The following is a 27,094-nucleotide window of genomic DNA, read 5'->3' on the forward strand; positions in this document are numbered from 1 at the left end:
TGCATTTTGAAGGAAGAGATATGATCATATAGTGGTGAGATTTCAGGTAGTTGTAGGAGTAGGGTTTGTGGTGTGAGCACACTTTTCAGCAACAACAAGTGCTGAAATCAGTGTGACAGGTGTGATCTAGGGTTTGTGGTGTAAAGAGCACACATTCCATCAACAATTAGTGCTGCAATCAGTGTGACAGGTGTGACCTAGTGGTGTGTACTGTGCAGATCTTAGTGATAATAGAATTCAATTGTGCAGAATTGGTGATAACATAATGGGAGACAATAATGATTATAAACCTAGTGTGATGGTGCCTACAGACTACCTGAATGTTCAGATGACCTCCATTAAGTTAAATGGAGAGAATTATGTGCCTTGGGCTAAATCCGTTGAAGTCTTTCTGAAGGCAAAGAAGAAGGTAAAACACATCAGAGAGGAGAAACCCTCCTCTGACTCTCACGAGTATGAAGACTGGGAGCAAGAGGATGCTCAGATCATCACATGGTTGTGGAACAGTATGGAACCCAGGATTAGTGTGAACTTCATGTTCCTTGATACTGCCAAAGATGTGTGGGACCATGCGAAGAAATTGTATTCGGGGCAGGACAATACAACCAGAGTTTATTAGCTTTATCAAGAGTACTTTAATCTGCAACAGGGCAATCAGAGTCTTGAGGAGTACTATGCCAACATGAGAAACATACGTAATGAGTTGAATGTCTATCATCCTCTCACTTCTGATGTCAAGATTCAGCAACAACAGAGAGAGAAGCTTGATGTGACCAGATTTTTGGTGGGACTAAAGTCTGAATATGAACCAGTACGGGCTCAGATATTAGGGGGATCAGCTCTTCCGTCCCTAGAAGAGGTATTTGCTCGACTTCGGAGGATTTCTATCGGATCTACTGAGAACTCTAATATCTCAGATAGATCTGCCTTTGCTGCATCGAGAGGCCGTGGTGGTAGAGGTGGAGCTTGGGGAGCTCAGTCTGGCCGTGGTGGTGGTAGTGGTTCTGCATATGGCCGAAGTGGCAATGGTGGGTCTACTTATAATCGTGGTGGTGGTCGTACTGGGAGCAGAGATTCAGGGGGAGCCCGTGGTAGAGAACGTAGCTCAGGCCCGAGGAAGTGCACTCATTGTGGTATGGATGGACATACCATCAACTATTGTTATGATTTACATGGTCCTCCCTCAACCTGGGCCAATGATGCCGCGGCCGGTGACTCAAGTTCCAGCTTTAGACTGGAGAATCATTCATCTGACCAGTTGCCTCCTACATCCATAGATGGTTCCATAAAGGAGATGGTGAGTGTTCCCCGTGATGAATATGAGAGGTTTATCCAATCATAGCAGAACACGGCGACTTTTGCTCACTCAGGCATGGCTTGTCTGGCATCTACACCCAATCCCTAGATCATTGACTCTGGAGCCTCCGATCACATGACTGGAACTCCAGGTATGTTTTCCTCCTTATCTCATTGCTCAACATCACAATCTGTCACCCTTGCTAATGGTTCCACATCCTCAATTTGTGGTGTTGGTAATGTTGACCTAGATCCTGTATCCCTCTCATCAGTTCTGTATGTTCCTAAATTGCCTTTTAACCTTATGTCTGTTAGTAAGCTGACCAAATCACTTAACTGCTCCATTACCTTTTATCCTTCTATGTGTGTCTTTCAGGATCTCAAGACGGGGATGAAGATTGGTGGAGGGCATGAAGCAGGTGGACTGTATTATCTTGACGGTGGTGGTGGTAGAACTTCAACAGCTCTTCATTCATCTCTTTCTCCTCTCCAGTGGCACTGCCGATTTGGTCATCCGTCGCTCAAAGTCTTGAAGTCCTTGGTTCCATCCTTGAGTCAGCTTTCTGTTTTGGATTGTGAGTCGTGTCAGTTTGGGAAACACCATCGTGTTCCCTTTAGTTCTAGGGTTGATAACCGTGTGTCGAGTCCTTTTTCTTTAATTCATTCAGATATTTGGGGTCCCTATAAAGTAATGTCATATAATGGATACAGATATTTTGTCATTTTTGTGGATGATTTTTCAAGGATGACATGGCTCTATTTAATGAAAGAAAGAAGTGAATTGTTTACCATTTTTCAAAAATTTTATGCTGAAATTCGTAACCAATTTGGTACCCACATCAAAGTTTTTCGTTCTGATAATGGCCGCGAATATTTATCCTCATCATTTCAGGAATACCTGGACCACCACGGCATTATACATCAGACCTCATGTACCTACACCCCACAACAAAACGGGGTGGCTGAGAGAAAGAATCGCCATCTCCTTGAAACAGCAAGATCCCTAATGCATCACATGCATGTTCCCAAACCTTTTTGGAGTGATGCAGTGCTTACCTCTTGTTTTCTGATTAATCAGATGCCCACGTTCATCCTTGATGGTCAGTCTCCGTTTCAGGTCTTGTTTCCCACTTTGTCTTCGTTCCCTCTTACGCCGAGAGTTTTTGGGTGTGTCTGTTTTGTCCATAATCTGGGTCCCGGGAACGACAAGTTTGATGTCCGTTCTCTCAAGTGCATCTTCCTTGGCTATTCTCGGACCCAGAAAGGGTATAGGTGTTACCATCCTGGTTCTCGACGGTCCTTTGTGTGTGCTGATGTCAGTTTCTTTGAGTCTACTCCGTTCTTTTTGGGGTCTGGTGATGCTTCTTCCTCCTCATCACCTCCTCCTCTTCCACTTCCCGTTGTCGATCCTCCTCCCTTTGTTCCAGTCGTGACCAAATCCTTGCCTCCGGTGCCACCACCTGTTGAACGCCCACCTATCCGTCATGTGTATACACATCGCCCACGTGCACCAGCTACATCTCCGTCGACGGATCCGGCACCAGACCCCCACTTAGCATCTGAGATTGATCTACCCATTGCTTTGCGAAAAGGTAAACGTACTTGCACCCTTCATCCCATTTCTAATTATGTTTCTCTTACTCACCTTTCCGCTTCCCATCGCCAGTTTGTTACCTTGTTATCATCAGTTATTGTTCCTAAAGATGTCCAGGAAGCCCTTGCCTCTCCAGGGTGGTGCCGTGCCATGGAAAAAGAACTCTCAGCCCTTCATCATAATCATACTTGGGACCTCACTACTCTTCCTCCTGGGAAGCAAGCTGTTGGTTGTAAGTGGGTTTATACGGTTAAGTATTTGCCTGATGGTAGTGTTGAACGCTTGAAAGCGCGATTAGTTGCAAAAGGGTACTCCCAAACCTATGGCATTGACTACACAGAGACTTTCTCACCAGTTGCTAAGATAGGGTCAGTTCGTGTTGTGATCTCTCTTGCAGCCATGTATGAGTGGGCACTATATCAGCTTGATATCAAGAATGCCTTTTTGCATGGTGACTTACTCGAGGAGGTCTACATGGAGCAACCTCCAGGGTTTGTTGCTCAGGGGGAGGATGGTAAGGTGTGCAGACTAAGGAAGGCTATATATGGGCTTAAACAGTCTCCTCGAGCATGGTTTGGTAGGTTCAGTGAGGTGGTAAAGAAGTTTGGCATGAAACAGTGCAAAGTTGACCATTCTGTATTTAGTCATGACTCTCCGGGAGGAAAAATACTGTTGGTGGTGTATGTAGATGATATTGTTATTACTGGGAATGGTAACATTGGTATTGACAGGCTGAGGACTTATCTATAGGATCACTTTCAGACAAAGGATCTGGGTAAACTAAAATACTTCTTGGGGATAGAGGTAGCGAGATCCAAGTATGGGATTAACCTGTGCCAGAGGAAGTATGTGCTTGATTTGCTGGAAGAAACAGGCTTGTTGGGTGCCAAACCAGCTGAAACACCCATGGACACAAATACCAAGCTAAGCAGTGATATGGGTGAAGTATTTGAAGACCCTGGTAGATACCGACGACTTGTGGGCAAACTGAACTACCTAACCATTACCAGACTAGACATCTCATTTGCAGTTAGTGTGGTAAGCCAGTTCATGCAAAAACCTCTGATTCCTCATTGGAATGCGGTTCTGAGAATTGTGAAGTATCTAAAAGGGGCCCCGGGTCGCGGTCTGATATACAAGAGTGGGGGAAAACTTGAAATAGAAGGGTATTTTGATGCTGATTAGGCCGGTTCTATGTCTGATAGGCGGTCTACTACAAGCTATTGCACGTTTCTGGGAGGTAACCTGGTGACATGGAAAAGTAAGAAGCAGACGGTTGTGGCAAGAAGCAGTGCAGAAGCAAAATATAGGGCTATGGCGCATACCGCTTGTGAATTAGTGTGGCTAAGGAACCTTCTACAGGAAATAGGGTACAACATTAACACTCCAATGAAGCTCTATTGTAATAATTAGGCTGCAGTTCATATCTCCTCTAATCCAGTGTTTCATGAAAGAACCAAGCACATTGAGGTTGACTGTCACTTTGTGAGGGAGAAGGTGCTGAATGGAGAGCTAGACACTACACATGTTAATACAGGAAATCAGTGGGCTGACTTATTTACAAAAGGCTTGAGTCGGGGAAGAGTGGACTACATATGTAACAAGTTGGGAGTATATGATATATACTCACCAGCTTGAGGGGAAGTGTTAGCGTCGAGTATGTAGGGGTAATTTTGTCTTTGTGCTTGTGTTTAGGTGTTGATGTGTAAGTTTATGTTAGATTTAATGTCCCTAACTTAAGTAGGGGCATATGTGACTTTTCCACATTATTTTAGTAATATAAAATACATCTGGCCAAATGGGAGAGTGAATTTTTTCTCTCATTCGAACCAAAATCTTTTCTCCTTGTTTCTCTTCTGCTCTTCTCCTCTCTCTCCTCTCTTCTCTCTCTCTTCCTTGACTGTTATCAATCTAACAGGTAGACCGAACACTAACAGACCTAAATGAGCATGTAGGGAAAAGAAGTGTAGGATACGATATGGTGCATGAAGATTTGAATTTGGGGAGAGGAATGAAATGGGAGATACAATCTTAGAATTTCTAGTAGCTTAGGATATAAGTCAAATAGATTTTTTCCTTGGGCTCAATTTGGGAAGAGTGCAAATACAAATATGTTCAATGCAAAACCTTGTTTCTAAACCTTGTATTTGCACTGTACATATTTGTATTTGTACTCTTCCCAAACTAAGCCTTACTAGGAGAGCAAAACAAATTATGTATAAGGATTGCAAAGTTATTCCAAATGGAAAGTCTAACCAACGACATAGATTAGTAGCGATAAATGTGTGCATTAAAGAGACGGAAGAGAAATAGGGAAGAAAATAGGTATCCAAGAATTAGGTGAGAAAATATAAAAGGAGAAAAATTAGCACAATTTAGAGATAAGTTGATGGTAGAAGAAAAATGAAATTTAGATGGAGAGGCTAATGATATAAAGGGCATCCCAGTGCAGAAGGCTCCCGCCAATGTGGGGTCTAGGGAGGGACAGATGCACACAACCTTACCCTTGGACATACAAAGAAGTTGTTTCCAACATTTGAACCCTGGTCACCTAAGTCACAATAGAGCAACACAACTATTGCGCCAAGACCCACCCTCATGCAAAGACCAATGATATGTGACTTGAAATGGCAAACTGCATAAAGAAAGTAGCAAAGATAGGGGTGATCATTCTTATCCCAGCCCAACCCTCAAATTTCGAAGCCCTATCCCAAGTTTTTGTGTTTAGGACTGACCAGCTTAGGCCCACAAACTTTTAGTCTAGGCTTGGGCCCAATACTTCAAGCCTGGCCCACAATATTTATATATTAAATATATTTGCTATTATATACATATACAACATTTCATTCCATTTTAGGGTATGTTATATGTATGAATATTATATATAATATTTTATATTTATACACATTATAACATTTATTTTATAAATATAATATATGTATTATAATATACAACATTATGCATATTAGATATAGTATAAGTTTATTTAAAGGCATATGTCCAATGCCTAGCTTGGCCCATGATTACCCCCAAGGACATTTTAGGAGAACCTAAAGGGAAAGAAAAAGAGCTAAAGAAATTTGATGATGGAATAAATAAGTTTAAAATATAATTAAATTAAAATGAGCATGTTATAAAGATTGGCAAAATACTAAAAATGGAGAAAACTTCGAAAAATATAAAACCATAAGAATGGAAGTTAAAAATAAGGTAAACGAAGTTAAGTTTAAGGCATATATTGATCTCTAGGGGGTTCATTGATAGAGGAGTTTACAAGTTACAACATGAAACAAGTATATCTAAGAACCAATTTGGGTTTATGCCAAGGAAACCAAACATGGAACAATCTTTCTTTTGAGACAATTGATAGAAAAGTTTAGAAAGAAAAGAGGAGATCTTCATATGGTGTTCATTTATCTAGAGAAAGCATATGATAGAGTTCTTAGAGAGATGAATCTTGGGAATGAAAGGAGTTCCAAATAGGTATATAGACCTAATTAAGGATATGTACGAAGGTGCAACAACCAATGTTAGAACACCTATGGGAGAGACATCAGATTTTATAGTTGCAATGGGTCATCACCAAGGCTTAGTACTAAGTAGTGTTTTAAAAGGCGTGGGAGGTGTAAACACCCTAAGGTGATGCCAGAGGCACTGACACCTCTGAGGGATACACCTAATAAGCTTTTTTCATGAGGCGTGCTAGAGGTGTATGCCTCATGCACATCTTATATAAAAAGATAGAAAAAAAAAAGAAAAAAGAAAAAATAAGGAAAGGAAAGGAAAAGAAAGGGAAGGGAAAGAAAAAGAAAGAGAAGAAAAAAAAAAAGAGAGAGAAAAGGAAAGAAAAGAAAAGGAAAGGGAAGGGAAGGGAAGAAAAGTTAAGGGGAAAGAAAGTGGTTTGCCCCCTGCCCCTTCGACAAGACCCCCCCTTTCAACTAATGTTATGCATCTTTATTCTTCTTAACATAAAAGATTTTTATTAAAAATAAAGAAAATATGAGATCCCCCCTTCCTTCTTCCTCTTAACCCCACTCCTCTTAAGGAGGCGAGGCTTACGCCTCTTGAATTCTGAATTACACCTCAGGCCTCTAGGTAATGGAACGCCTCGCGTCACACCTCCGCATTTTAAAACATTGGTATTGAGTCCTTATTTCTTTGCACTAATCATAGATGAATTGACTAAAAATATTTTGGAGGTCCCATGTATGTTGTTTGCTGATGACATTGTTTTAATTGATGAAACTAATTAAGGATTAAATGCAAAATTAAGTTTATAGATGAATACCTTAGAAACAAAAGGTTTTAAGATAAGTAGAAATTAAACAGAATATATGATATATAATTTTGATAATAATAATAATAATAATAATAATAATAACAGTGCAAATCAAGGTGCACCTAGGATTGGAGAGCAAGATATAACTCAATGTGAACTTTTCCGGTACATTGGTTCGATAATTTATAACAAGAGAGAGATTGAGAAGGATGTCCTTTTTTTTTTTTGCTGCTTTGAATTCACCTCCAATATCCATTTTCCCTTTGATGATGACGAATAAGATAACAAAATAGAGGGAAAGTTTAGAGGAGGATGTCACCCATAGAATTAGAGCTAAATGGGAAAATGGAGGGGTGCACCCAGAATCTTATGTGATAGGCAAATAATACTTGTATTAAAAGGAAAATTCCATAAAATAGTTGTAAAGCCAGCTAGGCTGTGTGGGGCAGAGTGTCAGGAAGCCAAGAAACAAAATGTCCAAAAAATGAAATGTGGTAGAAATGTTTATGTTGAGATGGATGGTTGGGGAAACTATAATGGATAGGGTTAGAAATAAAGTCATTCAAAGGAACCTAGGAGTGGCCCCACTAAGTGATAAAATGAGAGTAAGTAAGCTAAGATTGTTTGTTTACATGAATACTCAAAAAAAAAGGATTGTTTGTTTACATGCATAGACAACCTTTCATACCACCCATAGGACATGGATCAAAGAAGTAAGAAATGATTTAAGTGCTAATAATTTAACAATGGATATGACATTAAATAGAATGAAATGGTGAACAGGATTCATGTAGTTGAAGACAAGTCTAGAAGACATTTACCAAAAAAAAAATAGTGTAAAAAACAATGTGGCAGGAAAAGGGGAGTGTAATCCTAGTCAAAGAAAAATAAAAAGAAATAGCATGCATACTAGACAGAGTTGAGACCATATTTAACAGTTCTAATCTCTGTTTTATCTAAATGTGTTCAAGCTTGGCATGAGAAATTTCCTAGGAGAGATGTATTAAAATTATGTTTACCTTACTCTGCAATTAGACCACTACCCGTATTTATTCTCACAAGTTATGGGCCTTCAGGCTCTAAAAATGACATAACCAGAGGAGTAACCTAAGAAAAACCTAGAAGCTTGGCTGTTAGTTCCCAGTTCTTTAAGAATAAAATTTGATACATGAAAAACCTTGTGGTCCTGAGAACACATTTCCCGAGGGGAGAAACAAACAGGATCCATCTCCAGGCACTATTTGAATTATGGAATACTTTGGAATTCTTGCTTCATGCATGTAACCTTGCTCCCTTCTATAAATAGGGAAACCACCCTCTATGAAGGGGATCTAGTTTTCATTCCACTTGGAGCTAAGTCATGTTCCCTATTCTCCCTAGTGACATCTTCCTTCTTGCTTCCAAGACTCTAAGTCCATCCTTATTTCTGTTGGCTTACAACTAGGAAGGGTGGGACTTGTTGCTTATAAACTTGAATTACCAGAATACAAAGCTTCATCTTGTTTTTCATGTTTCCCTTCTGATGCCTTGCCGAGTAGGAACAATTACCGCCAGCCAGAACTTAATGGCAAGACGGTAGCAGTTGCAAGAGAAGGGTTCGAGGGTTTCTCACCGGCCGGTAAGTGGAGAGAAGCTATGAGAATAGAAAGAAAAGTTATTCTGCTGGAGGAGTTATTCTACCAAAAAGACTTCATGGTTAAGATTAGAGAAGGAAAGAGAGGAACGGTGCTGTTAGTGGGAGATGCTGTTCCTTGGTTTCAAAGCTTCTTGGATGGAGCTGCTCAGGTTTTCTGGAGGAAAGTTTGGAGAGGTACATTCAGGCAAGTAAGGAGAGAATATGAAGCCGAGAGAAGAAAGAACGACGGGGGTTGGTATGTTACTCTGGAAGAAAAATTCGATAAAAAGAAAAAGCAAACAGTAGTTATTCCTTAAGGCATTCGGCTGCAGGGTTGATCAGGGGTGGCTAATGCTCTTCACCGGAGATTAGTCATTAAGGAGTCTGTAACAGTGAAGGTACAAGCTGAGGAAGTCGTTGGCGGACAGAGTAAAAAAGAGGTGATGACAGAAAGAAGAAAGAGATTGGAGAAGTTGGGCTTAGAAGAAACAGTAGAAGACCAAGAAAATCCAACAGTGGCATTCACAAATCTAGAACCAAAAATTGCCTTGGTTGGGGAAAAGGGCGCATGGGAGAAGAAATCCATTGTAACTGCGAGGGAGGAGGTGAAAGACTGGAAAGGACTGCTAGAGGAGGTGACAAGGAAGCTCAGGTTGAACCAGACAGTCATCCTCATTCCATTCACTGATAGAAAAGCAGTCCTTGATGCGGGGGAGGTTTCAATAGATTTCACCTTGCTGGCAACGTCTGTAGGACCTGTAAGAATCGAAAAATGGTGTCCTCTTTCAAATGAAGTGGCGGGTGTAGACGGCAGCTTCAAACTGAAGATGTTGGGTTTACCCTTTCACCTCTGGCAAAAAACAACACTGGAGAGAATGGTGCAGGCGATGGGCAGTGTTCTCCTGTCGTGTAAAACTACAGATTTGAGAGCAGTTCAACTGAGAGTAGCCGGAGTTAAGCCTGAAGAAGTCCCAAGAGTTTTTCACCTTTGCACAGAAGGTAGTTGGTACAAGATTTGGGTGAGTTCGGAAGTTGAAGCGTCGCACTGGATGGGGAAGTCGAAGCTTGAAGAAGATGACGACGTGGAAAGATGGGTTCCAGTTGGTGGGCTAGAACGAAGGAAGTCTGGACACGTGGTCGTGGCTGGGGGAAAGAGTTCTCCTATTATGGAAGCTGAAAAGTCGGTTGCTAAAAGCAAAGGTGTTTTTTTTGGAAATATTTTCAAATGCTTTTGAAAACAAAAACTCTTTTCCCACCGGTTGGTCTTATGCGGATATGGTCAAAGGTGAGTCCCGGTCAGACCAAGGGGTGTTCGTATCAGGTCTAAGATAGAGTTACCTGCCACTCGATCTGAACCGGCCAACTCAAGGTGGGATCGGTTTGTTCATGTTAAGCCAAAGGTCCAAGACTTTTCGTTGGACTCATGTGACCACACGTGAGTCGAACCTCTTTGCATCCGACGATAGACAAATTCAAGCGTCTATCTTCTTCCTCACACGGCCCAAGTGTTGGGGTCAAAAATCATTCTCAGGTAGCCAGATTTCCCCGAAGATGCCCCTGCGCTGGATTCCGGTGGCGAAGCATGGAGATGGCGACCAGAACGGGGCGGAAGGGGATAAGCCAAATCCTAGATATTCTAAGGGGAGTAGAGAAGATGGTGAGGATGAGGACGAAGGTTGGGTTAATTGTGACAGCTCGGAGGAGGCGTCAGATTCTGGCGGCGAAGATGAAACCCAGTGTGATGAACATCCAGGAATGGTGGAAAACACTTTCAACACAGAGATATTGTTCTCAGAGAGTGTAGAAGAGGACTTTTTCTTGCACAAATCCTCCGCTGGGTGTGGAGAACTGAATGGAGCCGAGCATGCTTTGGAAGACAAGGGGGGAAATCGACATCCAAGTAGAGAAGAACCAAACCAGGAGAGTAACTTAAGACAAGGAATCTGTAAATGGTTTTCGGCTGCCCACCAGTTTTCGGGCAGAAAGTGCGCAGGCGGGGATGAACAACAGAGCCTCGGAAGTACAAACAAGGGTGAAGTAAGTCTAGGTAGCGATCAGATAAGCCCTATCCAGCGAGTGAAAGGCCTAACCCATTCGGTTGCCATGTCTCCATTTGCCTCTATCCCAGGTATGGCTGTGTTTTCGGTTTTTGATACTAATGTCTGCTTTGCCTGTGGTGTTTGTCCTTCAGATTCCAGCTGTGCCCCAGTGCTGTGTATAAAGGGTTAGAGGACAATATTGGGGAGATCGAGGAGTTACAGATGGGGGGTGAGAAGGAGTTGAGGGTGGGGGAAGCAGTTCCAATTGCTGTGGTTAAGAACCTGGCTAGGGTGGAATCTAGGGAGAATAGTGGTAAGACGGAGAAGGAAAAGGAGGGGAAGAGGAGCAGTGAGATAGGGGGGAAATGTTTGTCATGGGAGTGGATGAAGAGGAGTCCATAGCTGAATTTGTGGCAAAGCTAGGTTGCAAGGCTAGAGACTTGAATGAGCTGAAAGGATATTTACAGACTGAGAGAGAAGGTGGGACTAGGAGGAATAGAAAGTTAAGTGAAGCGGAGAAATTGAAGCTGGAAGTGATGGGGGTAAGGAGGCTAGAGAAATGAGAGGGAGGGGGAGAAAAGGAGGATCCTAGGAAGAAAGGGAGTGGGGCTAAGCAGAGGTGTTGAAGAAATGAAGATAGTAAGTTGGAATGTTAGATGGTTGGGGAGTGCTAGGAAGAGAGCTTTAGTAAAGGAGGTATTAAAGAAAGAAAATCCAGACATTGTTCTAATTCAGGAATCTAAGCTTATGACATTTTATAAAAAGTGGGCTAGGAGTGTGTGGAGAGTGAATGGTCTAAGTTGGGCTATGAGTCCATCTTGGGGCTCATCTGGTGGCCTAATTATTTTGTGGAAGGATGAAGTAGTGGAGAGAGTGGAAGAATTAGTGGGAAGGTTCTCAATCTCGGTTAAATTTAAGCATGTGTCAGATGGTTTTGAATGGGCCCTTACCAATGTATATGGCCCCAATAGTTATAAACAGAGGAATGAGTTGTGGGAGGAACTAGAAGATGTTAGAGGACTGTGGGAGGGGACTTTAATGTGATTAGATTCATTGAAGAGAGTAACAAAGAAAGACAAAGGAGTACTACCAGCATGAAGAAGTTCAATGAGTTCATTAATGCTTTTGAGCTAAAGGAACTAAATCTCCAACACAATAGCTCCACTTGGTCCAATCTCCAAGCTGAACCTATTTGCTCAAAACTAGACAGGTTCTTGTTCACCACAGACTGGGAGGAGCATTGGGGAGATTTGGTGTCAAGGACCTTACCCAAAGTTACTTCCAACCATAGGCCAATAATGATTTGTAAGTCTGATTTTAGTGGTAGTGGACCCTCCCCCTTTAGGTTTGAAAACATGTGGTTACTTCACCCGGACATCAAAAACAAGGTGAAAAGTTGGTGGAATGAAAGTAACCCGAAAGTTAATTGGGCAGGGATGAAATTCCATTGGAAGCTAAAAGAACTGAAAGTCAAAATTAAGGAATGGAATATTCTCCACTTTGGTAGGTTAGAGGAGAGGAAGCAACAATTGATAAGCTAGATAGAGGAGTTAGATGCTAAGAAAGGGGTTGTTTTGGGGAAAGTGATAAAGAACAGAGGTGGGAGTTAAGGAAGAGCCTGGAGGACACAATTTTCCAAGAAGAGATCAGTTGGAGGCAGAAATCTAGACATAAATGGGTGAAGGAAGGAGATAGGAACACAAAATTTTTCCATGCAATTGCCAATAGCAGAAGAAAGAAAAACACCATATCTAAGTTGGTAATTGATGGGACAATTTTGACTCAACAGCATGAGATTGCCAAGGCTTTTGTGGAGCACTTTAAATCCATCTTCAATAAGCCTCTGTTTAAGAGATTAAGGATTGATGGACTGGATTGGCCTAAGCTCCCTGATGAGTTGATTGTGTGGTTGGAAAGAGAGTTTGACCTGGAAGAAATCAGGGATGCCATTTTTTCCATGGATAGATCTAAAGCCCCGAGCCCTGATAGTTTCACGTTGGATTTTTATCAGGATTGTTGGGAGATAATTAAGGATGATATTCAAGTTGTGTTCTCTGAATTCTTCGAAAGAGGTGTGATAAACCCGGGCCTGAACTCTACTTTTATAGCTTTAATTCCAAAGACTGAAGGAGCCTGTCACCCTAAAGAATTCAGACCCATCAGTTTGACTAATAGCCTCTACAAGATTATTGCTAAGGTGCTTTCTAGAAGAATTAGAGAGGTGCTCCCCTCAATTATTTCCCACAATCAAGGTGCTTTTGTGATGAATCGACAAATTGTGGACCAAATCTTGATTGCCGATGAGAGCGTGGAAGACTATAGAAGTAGAGGTGAGAAGGGGTTGGTGTGTAAGCTAGATTTGGAGAAGGCATACGACATGGTGGATTGGTCTTTGCTATTGGAGGTTTTAGAGTCTTTTCGGATTTGGGAAAAGATGGTGCAAGTGGATAAAAGGGTGCATTAGGACTTATCATTATTCTGTGTTAGTGAATGGCAGGGTGGTGGATCACTTTCCAGCTGTTCGAGGTATTAAGCAAGGGGACCCTCTATCCCCCTTCCTCTTTACCCTAATTGCTGAAGTGTTAGGGAGGCTGATTAAGAGGGCAGATTCAAGTGTTTGAACTGCCTACAATATGAAGAATGATGGAGAGTGGGGAGGGATAGGGTTCCAGTCACTCACCTACAATTTGAAGACGACACAATTCTGTTTTGTGATGGAGAGGAGATTAGTTGGGTGAGAAACTTGAAGAAGGTGATTAAGGTGTTTGAACTAAAGACCAACCTCAAAGTTAACCTTGGTAAGAGCTGTGTGATTGGTATTAATATGAGCGAGGGAGAGGTGGAGGAAAGGGCTCGAGTGCCAGGTTGTAAAATAGCTTATTGGCCACTGAAATATCTAGGGCTTCCTTTAGGAGATAATCCTAGAAAAAGAAGTTTCTGGAATCCGGGGATTGACAAATTCACTAAAAGGCTAGCTTCCTGGAAGAAGAATTACTTGTCTTTGGGGGGTAGGATTACACTGATTAAGTCAACATTGGCAAACCTTCTAGTCTATTTCATGTCTGTGTTCAAAATGCCTGAAGGAGTCTGTAGGGTGTTGGAAAAACTGATGAGGGATTTCTTATAGGAACCCGGGGAAGAAAAAAGGGACCATAGAGTTAGGTGGGATCTAGTTACAAGACCCAAAAGTGAAGGGGGTCTGGGGCTGGGAAACATCCAGAAGAGGAATGTAGCTCTTTTAGGGAAATGGTTATGGAGGTGGTCTAAAGAAAGGGAGAACCTGTGGGCCAAAATAATCCTAAGTATTCATGGGCAAGAGGCAACTGGTTGGGATCCAGGATTCTCATCTAGGGCTTCAAGAGCTTCTCCGTGGAAGTCGATCCACGCCATCCTTCAATCTTTTCTTCCCTTCATCAGGTATGGTCTTGGTTCTAGCTTGTCAGTTAATTTTTTGGAACACATTTGGGTGGGGGATTCCCCCTTGAAAGAGTAGTTTCCCTCTTTGTTTGCTCTGTCTAGGTTTAAAAGTGAACCTGTAGCCACCTTTGCTACCGTGTCTAACTCTGCTATAGGTTGGAACCTAGGTTTTAGAAGGGCACTTAGAGATCTTGAATTGGAACCCATTTTGAATTTGCTTAAGATCCTGGATGAGGTAGTCCTTGAGCCTTCAATTGGGGACTCCAGGGTATGGTTGTCCCTTCGGGTATCTTTTCTTGCTCCTCCTTTTTCAAAGCACTGACATAGCCTAGTCCGGTTCCGGGGTTTTCTTTTCCAGTCCGAGAAATCTGGGGTAATCCAATCCCTCCTAGGGTAGGCGCTTTTTGCTGGGAAGCATGCCTAGAAAAGTGTAACACTTGTGACCTACTTCAAAAGAAAAGGCCTAATTGGTGTTTATCCCCGCACTGGTGCATCTTATGTAAGAAGAATGGTGAAAGCTGTTATCACTTGTTTGTTTCTTGCCCTTTTGTTTCAGATATCTGGTGTTGGTTTTTTTCTCTATTTGGTTGCAGGTGGACCTCCCCTTCTAATGTGCAAAGCTTGTTTAGCTCCACAACAGTGAGGGGATTAAAAAAGAGAGGGAAAATATTGTGGAGTTATGCTAGAGCTGCTGTTTGTTAGATAGTTTGGGAAGAAAGAAATCAAAGAGTTTTTCATGATAAAGAAAAAAGTAAGGAAGCCATAATAGAACTTATTTATGTTAGGGTGGCTCTTTGGGTCAAGCCTTTGAAGATTATTCAGTAGGAGACATCATTAGAAAGTGGAATGAAGTGGCTCGGTCAGCTCCCATGTCCACAGCTCTTAGACCTGTTTGGACTCCACCAGATCCGGGTTTCATCAAATTGAACTTCGATGGTAGCAGCAAAGGAAATCCAGGCCATTCTGGTATAGGCGGTATCTTCAGGGATGAGGAAGGTAGAACCATTGCTATGTTCTCAGGACCTATAGGCTGGGGGGACTCATTGAGAGCTGAAATCTTGGCAGCTCTAGAAGGATTTAAAAGAGCTAAACAACTGAATATTAGTAAGTTGTTGGTGGAAGGAGATTCTCAGTTGACTATTAAATGGTTGCAGAAGGAAGTGTCCAGCTTGTGGAAGTTCTCTAATGAAAGAAAGAAAATTACTCAGTTAACTCAGAATATGTCTGTAAGGGTTCAATGGGCCAAGAGGTGCACTAACTCCATGGCTGATACCTTGGCCAAACAGGGGGTGGGAAGAACAAATCTTTTTTGGGCTATATTGTAATATATTTTTTCAGTTTGTTAGGGAGGGTTAAGTCTTTTTACCCCTCCCTCCTGGTTGTAATTTCTATATCTCTTTTTATAAAATTTCTGTTATTGATCAAAAAAAAAAAAACATGAAACAATGACCTCAGTGTGGAAAATCCATATCAATGAATTCAAGCAACATTTATTACTCTAAGTGACCAATCTTACATTTTCTGGATGACTTTGAGTAATCATCACTCAGCAGTAAAAAAACAAAGACGCACAAGCCTCTAGTGGTATCAATCACTATTTTTTATTGAGATCATTTTTATACTGTAACGGACCAAATAACTGTATGCAACATCAAAATCCAATTAAATTCAGAGCTTTGATGGAATAGAAACAAAAGAGGCTTATGTGTTCTTTTATCAGGTGACTACCATACCATGTGCTACCCAATAAATATCAGTCATTATCATGAAGATAAGAAGCAAATGATTGTAAAAGTATATTATTATAGCAGATCCATTTGTACAGAAGATCTCATATAAGCCATGCGTGTGGACTTGTTATACAGTGTAGAGAACATTGATGTGGGCCCCACAGCTGTGGTCCCACTCTGTCCATAGGGTAGAATGTATCTAGTCACAGCTGTGGTTATTTTGCTATTCTGTTATTTCTAGTTTCAGTTTTATATTGTTTGTTATTTGTTAGCAGTTATGATGTAAACACCAAGGGCAGATATGTCCTTTCATGTAACTAGCATAACCTATATATATTAACTTAAAGTGGCGGCGGCAGAATATTGACATTCTGTTCTTCTCCTCAAAATCTGTGTTCTATTACTCTTCCATCACTCTTTCTTCTACATCTTCTTCACTTTCTCTTCTCATCGAACCTGAAATCTCTTAGTGGTCAAGACTGAATAGCAGTCTTGAAAACCTGCATGGTATCAGAGCCAAGTTAGGGTTTTTCATGTGGGTCTAATACCAGCCGACCACATGAGAATCTCCTAGGACTGAAAGCTGAAAAGGAGGAGTTCGCAGACTGATTCTTGGAGATCGCCAGAGGTACTAGCAGCTGTTGGAAACTTGCTAGGGTTGCAGAGTGTTGGTGGTCAGGAAGGATCAGAGAAGACTAGGGTTCAGGTAACCCTAGAAGGCAGCGAACTATTTTTTCCTTGTAAGTTGCTTACTTTTTAATAGAAGTTCTTTCAGAGAAGATAGGTTGGACCTATATGGAGGGGAAGGCCGAACCATTCTAGCTCTTTCTCTCTTCGATTTCCTAGGGTTTCACAGCAAACCCTGGTCCGAATTGTGTTTCTCTCTACTCTAGGGTTTGAAAGTGATCTGCGGCAAGCCCTAGTGGTTGACTGAACCCTGTGATCTACCTAGAGCTACTCTTAAGTTGATTGGTAGGTCCGATCAGATTCTAGGGTTTCTTATTAACCCTACTGCAAGCCCATCTATACAGTTTGGACTGTACGACTGAATTGCTTCCTTTCAGGACTGATTAAAACCCTAATTTTCCCCAGCATATCAGTTTTGTTTTAAAGCTGTTCTCAGAGTTCTAAGGGGGTTAGAGATCTACGAACAGCTACTGCTGTGTTGGCTAGTTGGTTTCAGATCAGAATTACTTCGGTTTTGTGCACATACACTGAGAATACAGATCAGGCCTATACTGTTTTTGATTGTGATCGGTGATTCAAGTACTGTTTTGAGACTTGACAGAAATGGAGTCTAAAATTCAGGCAGAAGGCAGTCTTGGGAACACCAGTTATAGTGGTATTTCTGAGATGGGTGGTCAGATTACGACCGTAAAGTTTGATGGATCAAACTATTTGGAATGGGCCCAATCAGCCATGATGGCTATTGGTGGAAGAGGTAAATTAGGGTACCTCCTGGGAGATATGAAAGAACCTTCCAAGGGAGACCCGACATATACCAAGTGGATGCAAGAAAACTACTTGGTTATGACATGGTTGTGTAATTCTATGCAGCCTCATATTAGCCGGAATTATTTGTGGGCAAAGACAGCTAAGGAGATATGGGATGTTATGAAAGAAACTTACTCCCAACCCCTTAATGTTGCCAGAGCATATGAATTGAAATGTGAGGTGAACACCCTTAAACAAGGAGAGAAACCGGTATCGGCCTACTTCTCTACCTTGAAGTCCCTGTGGCATGAGATTGATCACTTAGAGACTCTTGAGTGGGAGAGTCCCAAAGATGCTCAGACCCATAGAAAGCACATCGAGACAAACAGAGTATTTGAGTTCCTGGCGGGACTGAACTCAGAATATGATATTGTGAGGCAGTAGATTTTGACTAGAGACAGTGTGACTCTCTCTCAAGCTTACTCATTTGTACACAGTGAAGAAACCAGAAGGAAGGTTATGATGCAACCCATATCAGCCTTTGTAGCGGCTACACCCAAATCAGGGGGTGATTCAGAGAAGGACAGGAGGAAGGAAGACAAGAAGGATGTAGTATGTGAACATTGTAAGAAACCCAAACATACAAAAGAGACATGTTGGAAACTGCATCCCCACTTGGTTCCCGCGAAGTTAAGAAACAAGAAGGGCACTGCTCATGTAGCCATGAACACTGATTCAGCATCCTCATCTGGCACAAAAGGAACATCTTTGGAGACCTTAGCTGCAGTTCGGGCTGCCCTAATACAGCTAGAAAAGGAGGTTGGAAATTCAGCTCAGCCACCGCAGCCTCCATCAGCCCCTGTCACATCTGCCTTCGTCCATTCAGGTACTCGAGCTTCAGCCTATCATGCCTCAGCTCCAGGTACTACTGAACCTTGTTGGGTAATAGACTCAGGTGCATCCAATCACATGACTAGCTTGTCTTCACTATTTACTACTTACCATTTGTCTTCTGTAGGGATAAGGTATCTATTGTTGATGGCTCCCTGGTTCCTATTTCTGGGAAGGGTGACATCAAGCTTTCAGATACTATCTCCCTATCATCTGTTTTGCATGTGCCTAAGCTTGATACCAACCTTCTTTCAATCAGTAGTATTACCAAGCATATGAATTGCTCAGTAACCTTCTTCCCTGACCGATGTGTTTTTCAGGACTTGGAGACGCAGAAGGTGATTGGAACTGGCCGTGAGACGAATGGGATCTATCTGCTCGATGAGCGGTTCCGTCAGGGAGAATCAGTAGAGAAGTTGTCTTTTGTTTCTCAGAGTGTGAGTCCGGTTATGCTTTGGCATAACCGATTAGGTCATTTGTCTTTTCGATCTTTACAGAGTCTGTTTCCTACTTTATTTGAGTCTATTGAGTTGTCTCAGCTACAGTGTGAAAGTTGTGAATTTGCTAAGCATTGTAGAAAGCCTTATTTATTGAGTAATAAAAGGAGTGATAATTTTTTTGATATTGTGCATACTGACGTTTAGGGGCCTTATCATATCCCTTCCATGGGTGGGTACAGATATTTTTTGTTATTTGTTGATGACCATACCCGCTTTTCTTGGGTTTATCTCATGCGTTCACGAGATGAGGTACCTTCCCTTACCCAAAATTTCCACCAAATGATCCTAACCCAGTTTGATGCCAAGATCAAAGTTCTCCGATCTGATAACGCAAAGGAATACTTTGCTAAATCATTGACATCTTATCTTCTTCATCATGGGGTTATCCACCAGAGCTCTTGCCCTCATACACCCCAGCAGAATGGAGTTGCCGAGAGGAAGAATAGGCACATTTTGGAAGTGGCTAGAAGCCTCATGTTTACTTCCAATGTCCCTATTCGCTTCTGGGGGGATGCTATCCTCACGGCGGTATACCTTATTAATCGGGTCCCTTCCAGGGTCCTTGATATGCGATCTCCTTTTTCGCTTCTACACCCACGTGAGGATTTGTTTTCTATTCCCCTTAAGACATTCGGTTGCACTTGCTTTGTTCAACTTCTCGGACCCCATCCCTCCAAGTTCGAACCCAAAGCCTCCAAATGCATCCTCCTTGGTTATGCACAAACTCAAAAGGGTTATTGTTGTTATGATCCTGTCTCCGGGAGGAAGTTTGTCTCCATGGATGTCACTTTCTTTGAGGGGACACCCTATTATCCTCGGGTTGCCCCTCAGGGGGAGAGTAGTGAGAGTGGGGGTTTGAGTTCTTGTCTTCAGGGGGAGAGCAGTGAGAGTGGGGCAGTTCCTTTACCTATTCCATTGGGTGATGAGAACTGCAATGGTGAGGGTGGTCAGAGGGATCAGGAGTTGAGGGAAAGCTGCAATGGTGAGGGTGGTCAGAGGGATCAGGAGTTGAGGGTTTATCACAGGCGGTGCAGGCAGGTTGATCCTGATCATCAGCAGTCCAGACCAGCTCCAATCTCATCTGCAGTTCCAGGTCCAGATACTTCAGTCCCAGAGCCCACAAAGATTTCCCCTACAGATGATCTTGACCTTCCAATTGCAGTCCGTAAAGGGAAACGACATTGTACCACATCCACAGCCCACTGTATTTCCCATTTTTTATCCTATGATCGCCTATCTCCTACCTACAGGTCCTACCTTAGCTCCATTTCCAATGTCCCTATTCTAAGAACAGTGCAAGAAGCCCTATCCATCCCTAAATGGAAAGATGCAATGCAAGTTGAGATGGATGCTCTGTTGAAGAACAACACCTGGGAGGTAGTTGATTTGCCAAAAGGAAAGAAACCAGTTGGATGCAGATGGGTATTTACGGTGAAGCATAAGGCAAATGGATCTATTGAGAGGTATAAAGCTCGGTTAGTTGCAAGAGGGTTTACACAGACTTATGGCATAGATTACTTGGAGACATTTGCACCGGTAGCCAAGATGACTACTATTCGAGTTCTCTTGTCCCTTGCAGCAAGTCACACTTGGCCTTTATACCAAATGGATGTGAAAAATGCCTTTCTGAATGGAGATCTGCAGGAAGAAGTTTACATGCGTTTGCCTCCTGGATTCTATGATGCAGAAGTAGGTAAGAAGGTCTGCCAGCTCAACAAGGCTTTGTATGGTTTGAAACGGTCACCTAGGGCTTGGTTTGATAGATTCAGACTAGCACTTGTGAAGTTTGGATATGTACAGGCCCAGTCAGATCATACTCTATTCATCAAGAGGGTGGAGTCCTCTTTGACACTATTGGCAGTATATGTTGATGATATTGTGGTCACAGGGAATGATAGCCATGAGATTGAGTCTCTTAAACAGCTTCTTCACCAAGAATTTGAGGTGAAAGACCTTGGTGTACTCCGGTATTTTTTGGGTATTGAGGTTGCTAGATCCAAACAGGGGATCTTTATATCTCAGAGGAAATATGTCCTAGACCTGTTGACATAAACTGAAAAGTTAGGTGTCAAGCCTGCAGATACACCAATTGAGCAGAATCACAGGATTAGTGCCGAGAGTGGGGAGCTTCTTGAAGACAAAGTTATGTTCTAGCAACTGGTAGGAAAGCTCCTATATCTCTGCCTCACTCGGCCAGATATTACTTATGCTGTTAGTGTTGTCAGCCAGTACATACATTCTCCTACAACCACACATCTTCTTGCGGCAGAAAGAATCTTATCCTACTTGAAGAGATGCCCAGGTAGGGGTATACTTTTCAAGAACAACAATCACATGAAGGTGGAGGTTTATACTGATGCAGATTGGGCTGGGAGTGTTGATGACAGAAGGTCTACCTCGGGATATTGTGCCCTTGTGGGAGGAAACCTTGTCTCCTGGAGAAGTAAGAAACAAAGTGTTGTCTCCCGGTCAAGTGCTGAAACAGAATACAGGTCCATGGCCAATGGAGTGGCTGAAATCCTATGGCTAAGATCTCTACTTGAGGAGTTGGGTATTGAGTATGAGAAGCCCTTGATGTTGTACTGTGATAACCAAGCCACCATTAATATAACACATAATCCAGTACAGCATGACAGAACCAAACACATTGAAGTTGACTGCCATTTTGTGCGAGAGAGGGTCTCATCTCAAGAAGTATGCCTCCCTTACATCACATCCAGTATGCAACTTGCAGACATTCTTACTAAAGCCGTATCAAGAAAGAAGCTAGAGGTGGATCTATCCAAGTTGGGAATGATGAACATATACTCCCAACTTGAGGGGAAGTGTAGAGAATATTGATGTGGGCCCCACAGCTGTGGTCCCACTCTGTCCATAGGGTAGAATGTATCTAGTCACAGCTGTGGTTATTTTGCTATTCTGTTATTTCTAGTTTCAGTTTTATATTGTTTGTTATTTGTTAGCAGTTATGATGTAAACATCAAGGGCAGATATGTCCTTTCATGTAACTAGCATAACCTATATATATTAACTTAAAGTGGCGGCGGCAGAATATTGACATTCTGTTCTTCTCCTCAAAATCTGTGTTCTATTACTCTTCCATCACTCTTTCTTCTACATCTTCTTCACTTTCTCTTCTCATCGAACCTGAAATCTCTTAGTGATCAAGACTGAATAGCAGTCTTGAAAACCTACATACAGATTTATCCCTTTTCTCCTTACAAATACTTCTCACTTGCCAAAGTGTACAATTATAGCTTATCAGTATATAAGACAAGCTGCACAAATGGATAATCAAAGTATTATAAGCTTCAACAATAATATTTTACATGCACTTCTTCTCAAAAGCAATGTGATTTCAGATCTACTGGATTGTCCAACAAATTACAATAAGAAGAAGGTTCTTTAGAATGTAGCCCCATCTAATGAAGTCCTGATAGGCCAAGAAAGGATCAACACATCAAGACTCCATGAATGGCCTAACTCAGAATGAAAGCTTCCAAAAACAAATAAAGTAAAATCACACTTTCAGGACAAAAGGAAAATGAGAAGCAAGCAGCAACCAACCCTTTTCCCTCCTGGCACAAAGAACAGACATTTTAGATGGGCAAGTTGTAGGATACAAGATGGTTGACTGTAAGAATCTTACCCTAGAAAGCAGTCCATAGCTAGAAAGGCTAATTTAGCCAGGATGTGAAGCTCTAAATAAAATTTGGCCGGGAATGATATTGAGAAAATATATCTTGGGAAAACTCTCTAGAGCCATTTCCTGCCCTAGAATTTGAGGAGGAATTTCACCAAGGGTGTAGAGCAAGATCATTAGGCAATTGGTCTGCCAATCATTAACATCTTTCCCAACCTTGGGACACAAACCACATTGTCAGCTACACACTCACAGGAATTTCTGATTAACTGCCTTATCCACCATGAACTGGAAAAGCTTAGGAAAGAAAAACAAATGTGGTCTTTGACCATATGTAATATTTCTTTTCTTTTTGAAAAATAATAATATGGAAATCAGGAAATGTTTTAATAACTCGATGTATGTTTAACTTTGTTTACCAATAGATGACCCATAGTTAATTCTAAACCTAATCATCAGAGATATTAGTTTATTTATTGATGAGAAGAAACGGTTTATTTGTTATTAAGCAATGATTCATCATCATCATCACCACTTAAGCCTTGTACTAACTATATGGGGTCAGCTATATGAATCCTATTTCTCCATTCCGCTCTGTTCAGTGCCATATAATTCATATATGGAAATATGCATATCTGTTTTTTTGGATCATGACCAATTTAGAGGGTGTTCAACAACATGGCTGGTTTTGTTATTGAAAACAAAACAACTGCCAAGTCGGCAAAAAAATACAATTTTTATGACATGGCAGTTGTTTTTGTTTTCAAAAATAAAACCAACCGTGTTGCTGAACATCCCCTTAATGGGCAATATGGATAAACTTCAAAATTTTAATAGCCATTTCAATATAATCATTGGATGAGCAGTGAGTTGGCAAAAACATTCCTCTATTAGATTATCTTACAACTAACAGTAGCACAATTTATGATCTTAGCAGAAAGAATAAAAAATATATATTTCTTTTGGATGTATAAGTTCAAAACAATAGGAAGAAGTCTTAAAAGTGAAAAAAAAAAAAAGGTATTCATATGATTAAGACCCAAGGTGCAAAGATTTAGTAACCAAGTAGCTTACAGGCACATGTGCCAAGTTAGAGAGGCGTCTTCCTATGGCACCATCTAATTTTGCGTATTCTTCTGTTAGTACAAGAGCAATCATCCTATCATCCTCGACACTCTCGCAAGTGTTTGTTGACATGGAACTGGAACATTCACTGAAATTCCGCATTATGTAACCTAGCAACTGCAGACCGCTTCTTTACAAGACTAAATCAACAACAGCGGCCCACCCTGGTGAAATTTAAAGTAGAAAAGGTCGTAGTGTATCAGCAATGCCATTAAATGGAAGTTATCACATATAAAAACATTTTAGTAACATATGACAAGTTAGAAAGGAAACATGCATCAATTGATAAACAGACCTATTGGCATTGCCAATCAAACCAATTACTTCTTGCAAATTAGTTGTCTACCTCGAGTAAGCATAAACAATGGTACGCGACAAATATGGTAACTGTCAACTCAGGAAGTTCATAGAAAAAAAAAAGAGGGGAAGAAGAACAGAGCAATGATCACGGGTATTATGTAAAAGAAAAATATTGATCATGGGTCGGGATAAATTCTAAGCGTTTGCTAAACTAGAAGAATCACGGATAATAATCAGTAAAAGGGTTACAAGTGTTATGCACGTTAGACCAGCCATAAACCCCGATTATATAGATCCATCTTCCCCCGCAAGCAGAACACCAAAAATAACAATTCGAGCACTTCGAAAATCCTAGGTTCAGAGATTTCCTACCCATTTCAGCCATAAATTAGGCAGAAACGGATGAGAGGAAGCGGAAATAATTGAAAGAGAAAGCAGAAACAAAATTCAATTTGCAGGTTTCAAATTTCATCAAAACATCTAAAGAAATGCACAAGGACAGAATTCAGAATCACATACAGGTACGAAGGGAAGGATCCCGTAATCAAGAACGCAAGATGAATCAATAATCAACAATATTAAAAAAAAAAAAAACTAACAATTTATACCAAAAGATAAAAACCCAAAGGAACCCAGAAAAAGTAAAGCTATAATAATAATAACAGCAACAACAATATAGATAGAAAGGTTGATCTTCCTGACCTGCAATTACTTATCTTCAAATGCTCACAAAAATACGTTTACATGCAATAATTAAATCAATAGTCAATGAGGAGAAGAATTTGCAACTGTGTTTGATTTTGTTTTTAGACATATAACTGTCACTCCACCAAAAACATCGCAGAAGGGAACACCCCCGAAATCAACGGGATTGGTAATATTAACTTTTTTTTCGAATGATCGGTATATTACAGAACCCAGAAGGCAATTAGTGAGCTACAAACAGGATTATATGTTTTTAATTTATTCACGGTCACGGAGAGGGAGAGGGAGAGGGATGGATGTTTAGTGCTGTGAGGTGGGTGTAAGGACCATTCTGTGAGAAGAAAATCCGGATTCGAAACAGGCAAACACGAAGTTACCACGCGGACTACGTAACCAACCGCGTTTTAATACATCACTAAAAGCATGTGAAGCGTGTAAGGCCAAACACAAGGGAAAATAAGGAGTTATTTCTTCAAAAGCAAAATCTACAAATTTATGGAGAAATCTATGATGCGGAATGATATTTATACTATCTATAAAAGAGAGAATGCCTCCTTTTTCTACAATTTTGATTGGACGTTTTCTATTCTTTTTGTCTAAACATACAATGGGAATAAAGAGGGTATGTCTTATATTCTTATTTTAAAAACTGTCAACTTATAAATGTTTAGAAATTATTCATGAATTATAAATAGTTTTATCTTAGAGATACTATCGTATGAAAATGTACGTACATATTTACTAGTGATATGAAAAGAGTTTTGACCAATCAAAACCCATTTATGAATTTTGATAAATAATATCTTATTTGCTATCACGTTTATGATTCCAATTTATTGGTTAGTTATTTTTCAGATATCATATTTTTTTCATATTATAGCCGAACCCATAAATAAAAGGATTAAATAAGTAATCTTAAGTTTTATGACAATAGGCAACGTCAACCTGTAAAATGTCGAATTTGCCTTCTTCAATTTTTTAAAATAAAACTTAACTGATGAAAATTTCAAAATTCTTAAGAGAGTTTAAGGAAAGAAGCTCCACCTATATAGTCCACCTGGTTCAACCTCACCATCCATCATCTTACTAGAAACACTTATGTTAACATAAAAAACAATCACCGTCCATCATCTAACTTGAGATCCATTCTTTTTAATCTCTTTTACTTTATTTTTCTCTGTTAATTTATGGGCACTTTGTTTATGCTAGAGTTCTAGCTCACACCCTTGCATCAAATCTATTTCCTCCCACCCTCAACATTTAATTCTGTCTAACACCACTTGGATTAATGTAATAAAATGGCAACTTTTTTTATTTTCTTTAGGCTGCGTTTGATTGCGGTGTAAATGCGAATCAACGTAAAACTCCATTATTGACATTTACATGCGTTTATTTCCAGTGTAAAAGCATATCAATGTAAAACTCCACACCCAATTCACTTTTCCAGGCATTTGTCAAGATGTAACTTTTTCAATTGACATTTTCATCTTAAATCAATGTTTGATTCTCATAACAAAAAGCCTCCAACGATCTAGAAAAATTTTAAACCGATGAAGCATCTTTTTCATTTGACTCTCTTTTACGTAGAGGATTCCCCCACAATCAAACGCAGCCTTAATAATTTTTATTGGTTGTACAAAACAAAAAGAATTGCAGGAATGTTATCGCCTTGGCCTTTAAAAGAAGAAGAAAAAGTGGAGGCAAAGGTCCTCTCAACACAAAGCTCACAAGTACCTCCTCCCCCTCTCCTTTCTCACACATGTGCATATTTATTTTTATATGGAATTATTAAAAATCTCATGGGTCTTTATTGTTTCTCATAAAATCCATATTTACTCTCTAATTAATCTCTCTCTCTCTCTCTCTCTCTCTCTCTCTCTCACACACACACACACACACACACACACACACACACCCCTTAACGGTCAATGTTTGTAGCATATCCCCTCTTAAATATCTCTTAATTCCTTTTGGCTCTTTCTAATAAAGTAGGGCGTAAATTAGATGGTAGGGGGTGCAAATGGATCGGATCATGATTCGATGTGATTCTATTTTGTTGAATTCTGATCTCCCCAGTTTAGATCTTCGAATTGGATTGGATAATAGGGCCTGATTAGAAAATAGGATTGGATTCGAATCACCCCTATCCGATCTGATCCGATCCAACATATATGTCACTAATTTATTTATATAAATATATATAACATATATGTTATTTATTTATTTATTTATATATATTATTTTTATTGATTATTTGTAATTTTATTATATTATTTATTTTTTATAAAAAACATGTATATATATGATCAAAATAATTGAAAAGATACTTGTATTTTTTTGTTTCTTTATTTAAATTGTTATATTTTATTTTTCTTTTAATAACTTATTTTTTTAAATCAGATCCGAAGATTCAACGGTCTCATTGGATTCGAATTCAAATTCATATTTATGAGATCTTTGGATCAGATCTCGATCCCCTAAACAATGTCATATCGGATTCAAATATACCTTGATTTGAATCCAATA

The 27,094-nt window shown here is 40.5% G+C and overlaps 1 protein-coding gene across 4 annotated transcripts in view; it reads right to left on the reverse strand.

The window, feature by feature from the left end:
* LOC104591921 (Cysteine proteinases superfamily protein) overlaps positions 1 to 24,937 on the reverse strand; it is a 61,687-nt gene extending 36,750 nt beyond the window's left edge. The window contains exons 1-2 of one of the 4 annotated variants that reach the window (XM_010251070.3): positions 24,566 to 24,932; positions 23,513 to 23,727 (exon numbers count right to left, since the gene is read on the reverse strand). In XM_010251070.3, coding sequence (XP_010249372.1) covers positions 23,513 to 23,665 — 153 coding nt within the window. In that variant the 5' untranslated portion in view covers positions 23,666 to 23,727; positions 24,566 to 24,932. The other 3 variants (XM_010251071.3, XM_010251072.3, XM_088903949.1) reach the window with 3 other exon arrangements.
* Between the last annotated feature and the right edge of the window lie 2,157 nt (positions 24,938 to 27,094).

Source organism: Nelumbo nucifera, chromosome 4 (assembly GCF_055504915.1).
Source record: "Nelumbo nucifera cultivar China Antique chromosome 4, China Antique-T2T, whole genome shotgun sequence".
Classification (NCBI taxonomy): Eukaryota; Viridiplantae; Streptophyta; class Magnoliopsida; order Proteales; family Nelumbonaceae; genus Nelumbo; species Nelumbo nucifera.